This window comes from Ranitomeya variabilis, chromosome 1 (genome assembly GCF_051348905.1).
Source record: "Ranitomeya variabilis isolate aRanVar5 chromosome 1, aRanVar5.hap1, whole genome shotgun sequence".
Taxonomy (NCBI): Eukaryota; Metazoa; Chordata; class Amphibia; order Anura; family Dendrobatidae; genus Ranitomeya; species Ranitomeya variabilis.
The window spans coordinates 589850097-589865325 of NC_135232.1; the positions used below are offsets into that span (position 1 = coordinate 589850097).

At 39.9% G+C, this 15229-nt stretch overlaps 1 protein-coding gene across 1 annotated transcript in view; it reads left to right on the forward strand.

Annotated features, from left to right (window-relative positions):
- The first annotated feature begins 1252 nt into the window (after window positions 1–1252).
- The window catches only part of NES (nestin), a 28363-nt gene continuing 14386 nt past the window's right edge, over window positions 1253–15229 (forward strand). The window contains exons 1-3 of the mRNA XM_077258268.1: window positions 1253–2191; window positions 9869–9993; window positions 15102–15175. Coding sequence (XP_077114383.1) covers window positions 1379–2191; window positions 9869–9993; window positions 15102–15175 — 1012 coding nt within the window. The 5' untranslated portion in view covers window positions 1253–1378. The remainder of the gene's footprint in view (window positions 2192–9868; window positions 9994–15101; window positions 15176–15229) is intronic.

A 15229-nucleotide genomic window follows, 5' to 3' on the forward strand; every position in this document is an offset into this window, starting at 1 on the left:
CAAATATTTAAATACAGGTTGTAATGTAACAAAATAGGTAAAAAGCCAAAGGGGCTGAATACTTTCTCAAGCCACTGTTCCTTTATGATCATATATGAGAGACCTTGATTCAGGAGGTGGTGGAAAGCATTTCCATTGTACATAGCCTCGTGTTTGGTATTCTTCAGAGCTCATCACATCATGGTGGCCCTAGATGTGTTAATATTCTGTAAAATGTTTTACAAGTGTAGAACTCTTTTAACAATGCTACAGCCAAAAATTAATGCCTAATTGAACGAGTTTATGTACCATTCCCAAGGTAGATTCAGTGCCCATGTAGAATGGTGTGCTTCAAGCTTACGTTGGCCCCTTACTCGTCCCCATTAGTAGTGTGAACCTGTGGAGAGCTTAGTCATCACCTATAGGTGGTGGTATACTAATCCAAGGTTCATAATGAATGGGTCATGATGATGAAAAAAATAACAGCAGAAACCGAAAGTACTACAGTATATAAATATCGCACGCAGTCAAATCAATAGGCCACTAGATGGCAGAATACCTACATGCACTGATTTAGCAGACTTGGGAGAGACTATTCGACTGTATAGAAAAGATTTAATTCCTTTCATTTTTTTGTCTTTGAGATTGTCGTTTGGTACAATTCAGTAAGAATTTTACTTTACCATATCTTAACAAAAAAATAATCGCCATTCAACATAATAAAGTGACCTTTCCCTAAAAAAAAATAGCTAACAACTAAGCTTTTATTTTTATTTTTTGTCATCCATCCTATCCAGACTCCTGATTTCACTACTTATCAGTTTTCTGTTCTCTTCTCAGTGCAAATTAGCTGTTCAGGACTCCAAGAAAGCTGGGTGACATACCTCATGGAGCTACAATGATGACCAAATTAGTTGTCTTTGAGCGTTTTTAAAAGTAGGAATATTTTACAACTTGATGGAAGATGATAACTGAAGGAACCACTCTTGATTTTAGTAGATATTTGGCTTTAAGTTTTGCAAAAAGCTGAAGATCTCAAGAGAAAATGTGAGGTAGAAGATAAATCACTATGTAATTTGGATAGGAAGCGTCATGACTCATGAATTAAAATTTGACAACTTGTGTTCACATGGAAGGAAATAGCTTTCTAAGGTATTTGGGAGAATGTATATGTTATAGTCGGAAGTGTTTGTGTATGTGACAGTGTCATGGAGCAGGACTTCCTCTGAAGGGTTAATCACAGCCTTATAATGGGACACTCCCCTCCCCAGCCAGATGCAATGTATGAATAGCTTTGGGTCTGCTCTCCCAGAGCCATTCTCTCACTCACTGAGTATTCAGCATCACACTCCCACAGGCTGGTAGAAAAGTATTCTTGAAGAAGACTTGGAGCATATTGATGAGCAGAATGGAAACTTATCCGACATCTATATCCGTTGGCGAAGAGTCTGCACAAATGTGGAGCCTCAACAAACGTCTTGAAGCTTATCTCTACCGTGTCAAAGCCCTAGAAGAAGAGAACAATCTCCTCAGGGCGGAGATCCATCATCTCAAGAACACCAGGTCTGATAAATCCTTTATAAGAAAGTACCATGATGAAATTATGACATTGAGGGACGCCTTAGATGATGGACACCGGGAGATGGTCCAGATGGAAACAGATAGAGACTCCATCTATCAAGAGATAGAATATGTGAAGGAACTGTGCCTCGAAGAGAAGCAAGCCCAAGAAGATGTAAAGAGAGAACTGTCTGAGAGCAAGAGACTGCTGGAAGAGGAGAAAAGAGCCCAAATATGGTTGAAAGAAAGACTTTTTCAACTGGAGCAAGAGATGGAAGACATCTTCAATGCTCATGAAGAAGAGAAGGTTCTGATGGAAAAGGAGATTTCCAGTTACTCTCAAAGACTGGAGAACTTCAAAATTGCCCCCATAAACTTCAAACCAGTCAATGTGGAAGACTATGCAAATCAGCTGTCACACATATGGCAGGGAGCTGTTGAGGAGTACAAGAATAAAGTGTCAACTCTGGAGGCAAATTTTTCCCAGGCCAAAGAAAACCTGAAGAAGGTGGTGGATGAGAACAAACAAAGTCAACTGCAACTGCAGAATCTAGATGGAGATTTGGAGAGTCTTAAGAACCGGAAGGAGATGCTAGAAGGACTTCTGACCAAGCAGTGGTTGGAACAGCAAGACGAAGAAGGTAGACTACAGGTGTGTATCCAATCCCTAACCATGTACATGTAATTATTTACTTACCCCAATTTACAATCAAATTAAATAATAAGCCAAAAGCATGTATTACATTTCTTTGAAGGTTCTCAGAGTTGAAAATATGTGACAGAAAGTCGCAATTATAGGGGCAGGGATCATTGTTTATACTTGCTACTTGCTCACTTTGATGGCTTTAGTTCACTTAGGTTGGCCATTGACAATTATTGTTTGCTAATTTGAGGGAAGAATGTGAAGCTGTAATATGGTGGATTTAATAAAAGGTAAAAAAAACCACATATCCTACTTCTGGCAGTCATGGATAGCTAGGCTTCATCGGCTTCCAGGCATCAATTCTTCATATCTGAGATGATGAATGCCATCCCTCTCCACACAAAGTCCAAGTAATACCACCATCCAGTGGTCAAGTAGTTCCACCGTAATTCATCACTGTGCCTGTTACAGGGTTCATGATCAGTAAAACCACTCATGAGCTCTTGTTCTGGCAATCATCATCCCATGTAAAAGGCCCTTACGAGGGTCATTATAAGAGTGATAAGAAGCCAATTGGGTCAGGAAGTTGATAGATTGCTTGGCAGTGTCTGATATTGGACTGGGCTGACAACTCTCGAGTAATCTCTGGCAGGAGCTTAATGACGATCTATATATAGATCTATCCAAGCTATGTTAAATATTTTAGTCCCACTTTCCATGAAGAAAAATATCGACTTATACTGAATCTTGAATGCTTAATAAACTTCCCTCATACATTGAACTCATAAATAAAAATGCATTTCACACACACCTTCTCCATACAGAATGTTCTAAAGATCTGGAGCCAGATCAATGCAATATAACCAATAATGGACAAAATTACAGTATCCTTAGCGGCGCTGGGTTAAAAAAAAATAATAAAATTACAGTATCCTGCGCCATGGGTTATGACATCAACCAAAAAACATAGCTAAAGTAGTCAACAGAGGTAAAAGCTTCAGGCTGGAGTTCACCACCAGGTAGGCATCATACAATGGACATGTGCCACAGAAAGCATGAGCACTGCTTAGTTACCCAACCACTTACCCAATGTGGATTTGACATAAGGTAAGGTGATCCTGTTGAGGTATCCTCAACTTGGTCACATATGTCTGGACAGGAGCATGTCGCATGCTGGTGTGCATCTCTCTCCATTTACTTCTATGAGTCCTGAAAAATTGCTGTGTCCTCAGCAATTTTCAAGACTCCTGAAGAAAAATTGAGAAGGTCCTACCGTGATGAAGCCATATTATTGAGATAGGTGTATATCCTAGAGCTGGGACCTTCATCCATCCATTTATCTAAACTACATTGAATATGCGATAATAGTCTAAGATGGGAATACCATTTAAAAAACACTGCTGCTGTTTTCCAAGACCACACAGATACATAGATTATGCCTGGTATTGCAACGGTGTGATGGTGTTTTTTGAAGAAACGTTTGCTTTCACTTTTGGCTCAATAGTTTCTGTACAGTCTCTTGGTGTTAGCCTGGTTGTGTGTTGTTATTGTATATGGTGTGCCAATGAATCTATGGCAATATAGAATGTGGCAATATGAATATGCAGGTTTCTCTTCAAATATCTCTATGATCAACTTTCACCATTTGAATTTGCAGTATGTTATTCCAATAGCCCCAAATCTGCATTTTATCTGTTAACAAAAATATGCAGGAAATCTCCACCCAGAAATGTGAATATGAACCTATTTAACAAACTAGTGGTCCACAGTTTACCTAAGGGACTCAGTTTAGTGACCATATTAAAGAAATCTTTAAAATAAGGTGGTACTGGTGGTAGATGGCTAGAACACAGGGCAAGACTTATGTTGTGCCCTTTATCCCAGGACACTGAGGCTTTCTAGGCCTACAGATGGAGTCTGGTGGAGCAGGGAGCCACGGGTCTTCCACTGGATTCTACTGTATCAGCATCATGTTGATACCAATACAGTTTGCCAGAGATCTGGGGCACCTGGCCAGAAATTTGGGGCATGTGTATTTCTCCGGATCTTTGGCTTTAGCAACGTCTCTTCTGAGAGGGGCAAACATTTTAAAAAAAAGTTCAGGAGTTTTTTATTATTTTAAACCTGATTTTTGATTTTTTTTTAATTATTGGAAGTGGACAACCCTTTTAATTGCCCAATAGTACTTTTTTATTTTTTTATTTTAAATTTTGCACCCGTAAGAATTTTGTGCCCAGGGCAGCAGCTCCTGTACATTACTGATAGAAAGTACTGAGAAATAGGATGTAGTCAATGTCCCTACACACAAATAAGTTTTTTGTTGAGTAGAAAACCACTTTAAGCTGTATAAATAAAACTTATTGAAGACAGTTCAGTATGAGCCTGCCATTTTTAACATACAGTGGGGCAAATTTCCGAAAGTGTCTGAGATAAAGTGTCTTTGTCGCCCATATGAACCAATCACAACTCAGTTTTAATTTGGGCAAAATAAAGCTGTATTGTGATTGGTTGCGATGGGCAACATACAGTTTGAAAAATGTCCGCCAGTATTTGAGTTCTGATGCCAATTCAATTGTTAGACCACAACTGCCAGCACAGATGAGAAACGTGTACATACATTTTATCTTAATACTGTACTTTCTTAAAAATCAACTTTATTTATACACTTTTGGTAAATTCCTTTAATTTTTTTTTTTTATTATTATTGTTTATGTCAATCTAGGATTATAACAGCTTTGGTTGCAGCTTAATGTCCAAACACAATTCTGTAATCTTCTACAGCTGTGGCATCTGATACTGCAAAGTCACGGAACACATGGCGGCTCTTAGCTCAGTTATGTATAAAGGAACCCATGCTTTCCACATGCTTTCTAGGAAAAAAAATGCTGTAAACAAAAGTTAAGTTCATACTCCACACCTTGATGAACGGATGTTTTGAGGATCAGAATATTAAATCATAAAAATTCCCTTATAGATCACTACTGAAGGAGCCAATTTATGCCACACTGATAAAGTGTTTATGAGTAGAATTTGTTGCCTAATATGCTCATTCCCTCTTAGGCTCCCTTAGTCCCTCTGTAACTCCTTAGGCTCCTTACCTGTGTAACTCTTTTGGCTGATTCGCTCTATAACTTGTTGGGCTTCTTCTCTCCGTACTCTTTGGGCTCCTTCCCCCTGTAACAGCTTGGGGCCAATCGCTCTGTAACTCCCTTGGCTCCTTCTCTCTGTAATTCATTGGGTTCCTTCTCCCTGTAACTTCTAGGGCTCCTTCCCTCTGTAACTGCTTGGACTCATTCTGTCTGTAACTCTGTCCGCTCATTCCTTCTGTAACTTCTTGGGCTCCTTCCCTCTGTAACTGCTTGGGCTCATTCCCTCTGTAACTCCTTAGGTACATTCTCTCTGTAACTCCTTGGGCTCTTTCCCTCTGTAACTGCTTGGACTCATTCTTTCTGTAACTCCTTGGGCTCATTCTGTCTGCAACTCCTTGGGCTCTGTCCCTCTGTAACTGCTTGGGCTCATTGCCTCTCTAACTCCTTCTGCTCATTCTGTCTGGAACTCTGTCCGCTCATCCCTTCTGTAACTTCTTTGGGTCCTTCCCTCTGTAACTGCTTGGGCTCATTCCCTCTGTAACTCCTTGGGTACATTCTCTCTGTATCTCCTTGTGCTCCTTCCCTCTGTAACTGCTGCTTGGGCTCATTGCCTCTCTTACTCCTTCTGCTCATTCTGTCTGTAACTCTGTCTGCTCATTCCTTCTGTGACTTCTTGGGCTCCTTCTCTCTATAACTGCTTGGGTTGATTCCCTCTGTAACTCCTTGGATACATTCTCTCTGTAACTCCTTGGGCTCCTTCCCTCTGTAACTCTGTGTTCTCCTTCCCCCTGTAACTCTTTGTGCTCCTTCCCTCTGTAACTCCTTGGGCTCATTCCTTCTGTAACTCCGTGGGCTCCTTCCCTCTGTAACTCTTTCGGATCCATCCTTCTGTAACTCCATTGTCTGTTTAGGTTGGTCGGCATATTTGCCGACTTTTACAGCTAGCCATTTAAAAGGTACATTTGCACCCTTTTCCCCACTAAGCCCTGCTTTGGACCCCTGAAGTTGTAATTGCATCACAAGCCTCCACTCAAATTAAGGAGCATTCCAGAATCATGTCCAAGAAGCTTTCCAGAAGCTCTGGATTCCCAAAAGTTTCATGAAGCTTTGGCACCAACAAGTAAGATTTGGTATCTCTAGTTCAGAAAGTCCTCAATTTTTCTAGATGTTCCAATAGAGCTGGCATGACGTTATGGTTAATGTTGAGCCCACTGGTTCAGCTTTGATTTGAGGCATACCAAGGTTCCATTTTGAGAATTTCTGGGCTAAGAGTTTGGCCCTTCACCATCACGGTCCCAAATTAGGGCTAAAATCAGGACATCAAGAGTTGTAAAATATTTTCTAATACTTTTCCAAAGTACTCTCTTCTGGGAAACTAGGGTGACAACTCTACTGGCCAACTTTTAGGGATGCCCTTGTCAGAGGAGATTACAGGGGTTGTCCAGTTTTGGGATGAAAGTCTGAATTCACTTTCATGCCAAACCTGGACAACCCCTTTAAAGTATGCCACTAAAAATGTGTTCACCGTGGCCTTTCCCCCACTACATCTCTTCCACAACCGCTGAATGTGCAGTTTGACTCTATATCCCCATCTGATGATGGAATGGCCCAGTATCAGGCACAAGAAACATTCCAGTGCTTTGCTTTCCTGAAAGTTTTGGGTGTCTTTGGTAGCACCTGGAAGATTTTCCAACTCGTTTGAGTCCCAGAGGTCTCATATTTTTCTAGGTCTTCCTAGACATTCCAGGAATGTTGGCAACTATGCCATTATGATAATACTGTGCCCACTAGTTCAGCCTTGATATAGCAACACCTGAAAAGCTTAGAGGGTGAAAAACATGGATAGGAGTTTGTACTTTTGCCAACAGCATTATGGTCCATAATGAGGATTAAAGTCCAGACCAAAATATCAGATGATGTAAGAACTTTGGTCATAATTTTACAAACTGCCTGCTTTGGAGAAACTTTGGTGACAATCCTAATTACCAATTTTTAGGGATGACCATGTGGATCATGTCACCAAAAATGCTTTATATGAAACCAACTCCCTTTTTAGGACCATGCCCTTACTAATCAAATGGATGATATAGTGCCCAAGTATCAAACCCCAGAAAACATCCTAAAGCTTTGACTTCCTAGAGGTTTCGGACATCTTTGCTGGGACGTGGGAGATTTTCAAACTCCTTTGAGAATTTGGGAGCTCTGCTCTTTTTTGTGAGCCTCTGGGAGTTTCCAGCAAAGTTGGCAAGTATGGTGCTAACTAATGTGGTAGCTACTCAACATATGTGGTAGCTACCAGATCTAGATTGAATGATAGAGTTTTGGAAAACTCTGCCTTCTTGGAGGTTTTGGAATTCTTCACTGGCACCTTTGAAATTTTTCAAAAACCCTGGGAGTTTGGGATGTCTCCTCTTTTTATGCCAGCTACTGGGACGTTGCAGCAGATTTAGCAAGTATAGTCCCAACTAATGTGGTGGCTATGATTATGGATATCACTCCAAGACTGATTAACTTCTAATTTTAGAGGGAAAATGGTCTTTGCTTTTTGTGAACTCTTTCTTTAAACATGTAATACCGCTACTGTCTTGCCCGTGTATCATGCAGCACTATGATGACTCTAACATCTTCCATATGTTACAGTGAGAGCAGATGTGTCTGGGAAAGGAAGCCGGAATTGTCCAGGGAGCTGAGTCATTTGCTCAGAAAATTACATGGATGGTCGTGGCCCCTTTTCCATCTCTTTAATGGATATGTATATGAGGAATCTTTGAATTCTCCCAAGGGAATGTCTGCTACTGTCCTGGCCTATAGAGATGTACAGATAGGGTTACATTGGAAGTATATCAAGGAATATTTCGGCCACTGACCTATTATTAAAAAAAACCCTACCATTTTTTTCTGTTCCTCTGCATAAGAAAGTGCATAGAACCAACTTTAAGGATTTTTTGGCATCCAATTTGTGTATGGGGCCTATGGATATGTCATGAGCCCTGCATAGTCAAAATGAGATTTCAACATAGTCTAATACATGGGGCTGATAAATAAACTTACAGGCTGGCAGAAATGGGTTAAACAAATTAGCTGGATGGGTGGATGGATGAATGGAAGGATAAAGATAAATTTGTGCATCTTGCAGCCCAAATTCTTATGCCAATGTAACACCTCACCCTATGAGCTTGCAATTAAATGACAGTACACATAACATGACTCAGGTCTATTTATTACCAGTCCGCTGTTATGTACTAATGTCATCCGGTAGTGAAAGGAAGCAGATGTCTCATTGTGCTGCGTTTTATATATATGGCATATGGCTCGTCCTTTTAGGGCTCTTAAGTTAATTTAGACCACTTAACCTTATTCCATGGTCATGTTGGGAGATCCTCCTGATCCCTAAGGGCCAGAGGATGAATACAGAGCCCTCTGAAAAAGAACCCTGTGATTTGATGGGTCCTCGATGGTATCTATCACATAAATGTCCTAAGTAAGAGAAATCAGTATGTCCATCTGCAAGGCAACCCTCAACAAACCCCATTCTCTGCTTAGCTGAGAAGGGTAAAATGCATGATCAAATGATCGGGGGGCTCTTAAAGGGACTTTCCCTATAAACATTAAAAGCATATTGATGGGACAGAAATATCAGATGTGTGGAGGTTTGACTATTCCTAATTCTAATGAGTTCCGCGTCGACTACTGATGGAAAAGACCTTTAAGACCTGAGTAAATTGGTGGCTACTGATATAGTGCCCAATACTGGTGGACCTTCCTAATCCTCCCCACCCGACCCTTCCTTAGTCAAAGATGGACACCTACATTGAAGTACAGTATATATTATACAAACTATTAGATAGATTGGAGAAATATTTCCAATGCTAATTGGGAAGATATTTTCTTTTCCACCACTACCAGCTTCCGAAAGGGGCACTAGCAATATGGAACAGGTTTGTCTGAATTGGACAATCCCTTTAAGATGTGTAATTGGGATACATATTTAAGGTAATTGTTTAACTTGAGGTCAATAAAATACTGTATTGGCTTCATTCAATTTTAATTAATTTCATTTATATTCATCTTAATTTGAAGGAGTATTGCCACCCATAACTTAAAGGTAAGTTAAAGTATTCCTGCCTTAGACAGTTACCAACTTACCCAGTCAAAGAGGATTTCTCACATTATCATCAATATGTAATTTTTATTTGGCGTAAATGCCACTGTTCTTCTGAATTCGGGAATGTTTTTCTTTTGCTCTTGCGCCTCTCCGTTCCTGAGATATGGCCCCACTTCCCTGCATATAAATTTAGTCTTTTTAGCCATCTGGGCGTGATCGTCAAGAAGAAGTTCACAGAGAAGAGTTTTAGACCGTGCCCCCTTAACTAATAAGACTAGATTTATATACAGAAAAGAAGAGGCCATATCTCAGGAATGGAGAGGTGCAGGAGCAAAAGAAAAATATCGCTGGATTCAGCAGAACAGCGGCTTTTACACCACGTTAAAAATGACATTATTATGTTAAGTGACAGATCTCTTTTAAGGCAACATATGGAAGCAGTGATTCTGTCTATAACGTTCAGGATTCATTAATAATATTATTATGTTTCAGCTTGAAATCGAAACTCTTGAGAAGAAGAAACAAGACCTGAGAATTCAGATTGCTCAAGTGCTGGAAGACAGACAACAGCTAATGCACCTTAAAATGTCTCTGAGTCTGGAGGTAGCCACATACAGGTAATGAACTGTTTGCTGTCGTATTTAGATATTAAACAGTTAAACAATATCTTATAAGACAGGAATGATTAATGTCATGTTGGCAGTCTGTGCTGGCAAGACAGGAGCCCTGTGAACTGCCTCCTACCTGCTAGCATCCCCACATCCTCTCCTGATTTGCATGACATAATATGACGTTGTGTTGCTCCTCAAATCATAAGCGACACTTGTGATTCCAGTAGGTAAGAGGTGGTTTGCGGGGCTCCCTTCCGGACCAAAACCACGGTCCTGCAGATCCATTAGTTCATCTCTAATTTTAAAAAAGTCCTATATAAAATCATATCTCAACTATCCAATAATAAAAATAATAAAATTAAATTTATGATCGCTGATATAACCCCACAAAAACAGAGGACCCAAGATCCTCTGCCTGTATGGAGCAATAGTAAGTATGTGCAATTACCACTCCTATTGGCGGTCAATGGAGCAGTCACACAGAGGACTTTGTGATTGTTTTTCTCTTGATAAATGTGGACCAAGTAGTCGGACCCCAACAATCATAAATTCTAAACTAAATCCTCAACTCAAAGTCTGGATATCATGATTGGCGTTGGGACTATGGACGCTAACCAGGTCCCTAAAACTAGGAGTGCCCTAGTCTTTTCCTGACCCCTGGATTACTCCTGAAGTTGGAGATGTTGGATTTTCATGCCTTGCTATGCTCCTCTAGCAACCCCTACCTGTTACCTCCCCCACCCAGGGTAGTGGGAAGCTCAAGTGTATGGGAAAACAAGGGAAGACGGACATGGATAAGCAAAAATACCAACCATACAAAATACACACACACCAAACAACAGAGTGGGACACAAGGGAGTTTAAGGAAGGAGAAACCAAATAGGAGAGGATGAGGATGTGCACACAGTCAAAACTCCAAGCAGCAATCTACTGAGCAATCTCCAAATGCCAAGATCAACCACAATCAACACCTCCACCTCCAGAAGTAGGCAGTAAAAACTAACACTGGCAATACCTTAGTGCCAGAGGTGAGCATGTATAGCAGAGGGAGTGGCAAACACTAAACAGCTGAGACAATCCAAGCAGGAAAGCTCCAGGAGCTTCAACTGAACAGATTAACCCTTGCACTACTGGCAAGGAAAAAACCTGCACAGTTTAATACGATGTTGAAGCACTTCTAATCAGTGCAGGAGTACATGATCCCAAGTGCTGCAGTCTTCTGGCTCCTCTATATCGCGGTATCCCCATGACACTGGATGAAAAAATTCAGCAAATAGAGTGAGACACACTGTAATGATGGAGCTCCCTTTTAAGTGAAATCTATCAGAATAGATGCGCTTTGTGCAACTAACCTTGGCATTGTATACTGTTGTGGGTACTATCTTATTAGGTAAATCTACTTCTTTTTCCATTTATAAGTCACATCTTCCACTCCTTATTGGCTCCTGAACTCACATCCACTCTATAAAAACAACTGAGCTCCATCTTTCTAGCGATAAGACGGACTTCCAGCACAGTGAGGTATCAGGTTACACCTCCCATCATACTCTGTGAGGGAAGGAGGATTAGATTGAGGAACAGTTTTAGAAAAAAGCAAATGGAGACACAGAAATTGTGCTGAGCTTTCTACCATGCCTTTTATGTCACCAGAGCTGGATTCACAACTACACTGCTCATTACGCCTGAATAATTTCCTCCATGTTGCTTCTGCTTCTCTTTGTGCGCTAATTAAATAATGAAGTGCAGGAATCTACCTGGTGTGCAGTGTATGTAAGAGATTACTGCAGTCTCCTTTCACCAGTTCAAACTCAATTGCAAATACAGTAAGAGACAACTTAATAAAAAAGTCTTCCTAGGATTCTCTATTTGAAGGCACATATGATTCGTCTATGTAAAACACTCACAAGTCAGTCTGAAACCCTGTCCAAAAATTTCCCCAAATACTCCTTTTCATGTACAATATCTTCAAGATTTTAGCCAATGTATACGTCGCTCTTTTTTCTTCATCTTTCCATTTTATCCATGGGAATTTGGTCTCAACAACGAACTTCTACTTAAAGTTTCCCCCACACTTATTTTTTGTCTCTTTTCTCGCTCTTTCAGATGGTATTAAACAAAAGGGAGTAGCTCATTAGCATCATAATGCTGACCACAGGGACTGCAGCTAAAAAAAAATCACTCTGGAGACATTCCATTATGTTATTGAGCTACTTGTGTAACACAATATGAATTAGCTATAAAGTAAGAGCGAAAGGGATAAGGAGGCTCTCAAGAGCCAGCGTGTGTGATCTCAGGCAGGCTCAAAATCTTTTTTTCTTCTCTTTTTGTAAATTGTTGAAATGGTTTGAAACTACATAAAACATATCATAGTTCAATTTCACTTACCTTTATGGGCTAATTCAAAATTTAAAATATATACATAAAAAAAATAAAAAATGAGGGTATGATATAAATACTTTACAATAACTTTTAAATATGGTGCTGAATTCCCTAAATTGAAATATTGAAATTCACAATCTGTTTTGTCATACTTGTCAATTTTTACTGGTCAACATGAAAATAATATTTTTCCATGAAGACAGGTCCCTTTTCCAATCAAGGGGTTCCACACCTCTTTCACACCTACTGAATGTGCATTTGAATGCCACCAACAGCTACCAAACCCTGTTTCCCATGAGATTTGGTGGCAATTTGTCAACACTCAATCCAGGAGTCTGGAAGGTCTCCTCTTGTTTTGAGAGCCTCCCAGATGTTCCTGGGGAGTATCGGATTTGTAGACCCTAAGAATCATATTGGAGTTGTAGAGGTAACATCTGGCATTCTGCTGCTTGAAGGTAGCTTTTGAGCTATATAAGTAGACTCCAGCAGGCTCGGACTGGCCCATAGGGTAACAGGGGAATCTCCCTGGTGGCCCCTGTGCAGATCTGGGCCTTCAATCCCACTGTATGAGCAGTACTTGGGATAATTCAATTGATTCTGTACAGAAAAAGCAACATCTCATCATTCATTAATCAAACTACCCAATTTATTATTATATAGAGATATAGGTAAATTTGTGAACGAGAGTAGTGTAATATTTGTATGCAGGTGGGCCTCCAAAGTCAGTGTCACAGGTGGGCCCTTGGCACCCCAGTCCGACACTGGACTCCAGTATTATATTCAAATCAATGGGGGTGATGTGCAGTACTCGGCCACTATCGGTAGGCAGAGCAGTCCGTCATTGAGCACTTCTGTCACCTAAATCAGCTGTTCAGCAGGGATGCCGGGTGTCGCACCCTCACCAATCAGACATTGATTACCTATCCTAAGGATAAGCCATCGATGTTAAAATAGTGGACAACTTTAAGTTAAACTTTACATACATGAATAGTACACGCAAATAAATAGAAGAGACTTTCTAATATATTTTATTGGAGAAATCTCCTTCACTTGTAAGTCACTTCTGACTCTCCTCATTGGCTCCTAAACTCACCATCCACTCGAGGCTGACTGCTAGGACAGTGAGTTGTCAGGTTACATCTCCTATTATACTCTAAGGAGTAGGAAGGAGGAATGAGGAACAGAGTGAGAAAACATGCAGAAGGAGAAACAGAAAGATTATACTGAGCTTTGTAACAAGTCTTTTATGTGACCCTAGTGCTGGATTTACAGCTACACTGCTCAGTACTGCTGCATAATGTCCTTCATGATGCTGGTACTTCTCCTGTGTGATAACTAAAGAATGAATAGCAGGAATACCTTTATGTGCTGAGCTGTTCATGGCAAACATCATAGCAGCTAGTTTCCACATGCCAGCTCACAGTCAATTGCAAATTAGTGAGAGATCCTGCAGAGGAGAAAAATTGTGAAAATACAGAATCCAAATAACATAGTGGAGAAAAATAACGTTATTTCTCATGTACAAACGACAGCTTATACTGAAGTGTTACTTGAAAGAATGATTACCCTTTAACTCAAATAATTTGTTCATGCTTAACTGAGCTGAACATTCATGTGTATGGGGGAGTCGAGAGAAAGACTTGATGGCTAAATAAGAACTTGGCTGTCAGCATTTGTATGTATGTGGTCAGCGTAAATCAGTTTCCCATGCAGCTCTTTATAACCAGTGCAAGGCTTATACTGTATTCTGTCATCTCCCGTTGTGTAGGTAGTTGTAGAGCCATACTGACTGGGTCAAGCAGTTTAATGTCCATGTACTTGGCATTCAGTGGTTTTATGATGCAGGCCCTGATGTTTTGTGGTTTTGATCTTATTCCCTTATGGTTAGTAGTGTATTTGACAATCAATAATTTTGACTTCAGTCCTTACTTTTTTTTTTACCTTAGTTGCAGATGTTCTGTGGTTTCAGTAACAAACTATCATATTAAGCAGTTTTGTAATTTTGGTTCTTTTTTTCCCCAAAAGTTGCTTCCCTCTATGACTTTATGCTCCAAAGTAGTTACCCTACTTGTAATAAAGATGTTCTCTTAAACCAATTGAGCGAATACCACAGAACTTGTCCATGAGTGTGGATGTGTTTTTATTGGTCAGAATCAGAACAGAAAATGCAAATTCACACATAGAAGTTTTGTGGTATACGCTCAGTTGGTTGAAGGAAATGTTTGTATCTTTATTACAAGGGGTCATATCTTTGGAATGGAAAGTTATAGAATAAAAAGAAAAACTGTTCCAGAATCAGTGGAGCTGAGCAATTGTAAGAGGTGCCCAGTTTAAGTTTAAGAAAATCTAGTAAAAGATCCTTTTTAAATGTTAGTGCATGACTTTGGATATGACAAATGTCCCAAGGGAAACAACCCTATAATAGTTGTGTTGACTCAAATCCACGTCGTTCGGTGGTTTTCGAAACATAATTCTTGATGATCAATCAGCATTTTTTGCTGTTTATAGTTGTTTTCTCATTCAATCCCTGGTGTCTATTGGATTTTTGTTACCAGTTTCTGGGATGTAGTGTTTTTTGGTGACCTTAGTCTAGTGGTTCATAGACTTTTGTCCCATCGGTTTTAGGCAATTCCTCAACTCAACTGCGCAGAGACACATTATTTAATCATTACTGTTAAATATATTAAATCCTTGTAAAAAAACTTACTGACATTTTTTTTCCTATTGTCTTGCAGATCCCTTCTAGAAGCAGAAAGTACAAGATTATATTCTCCCGGTATGGATTACAAAATGTCTTCATCCATCAGTGGTAAGTTTCTCACATTTGAGTTTACAATAAATGGGAATTTTCAATCATTGCAAA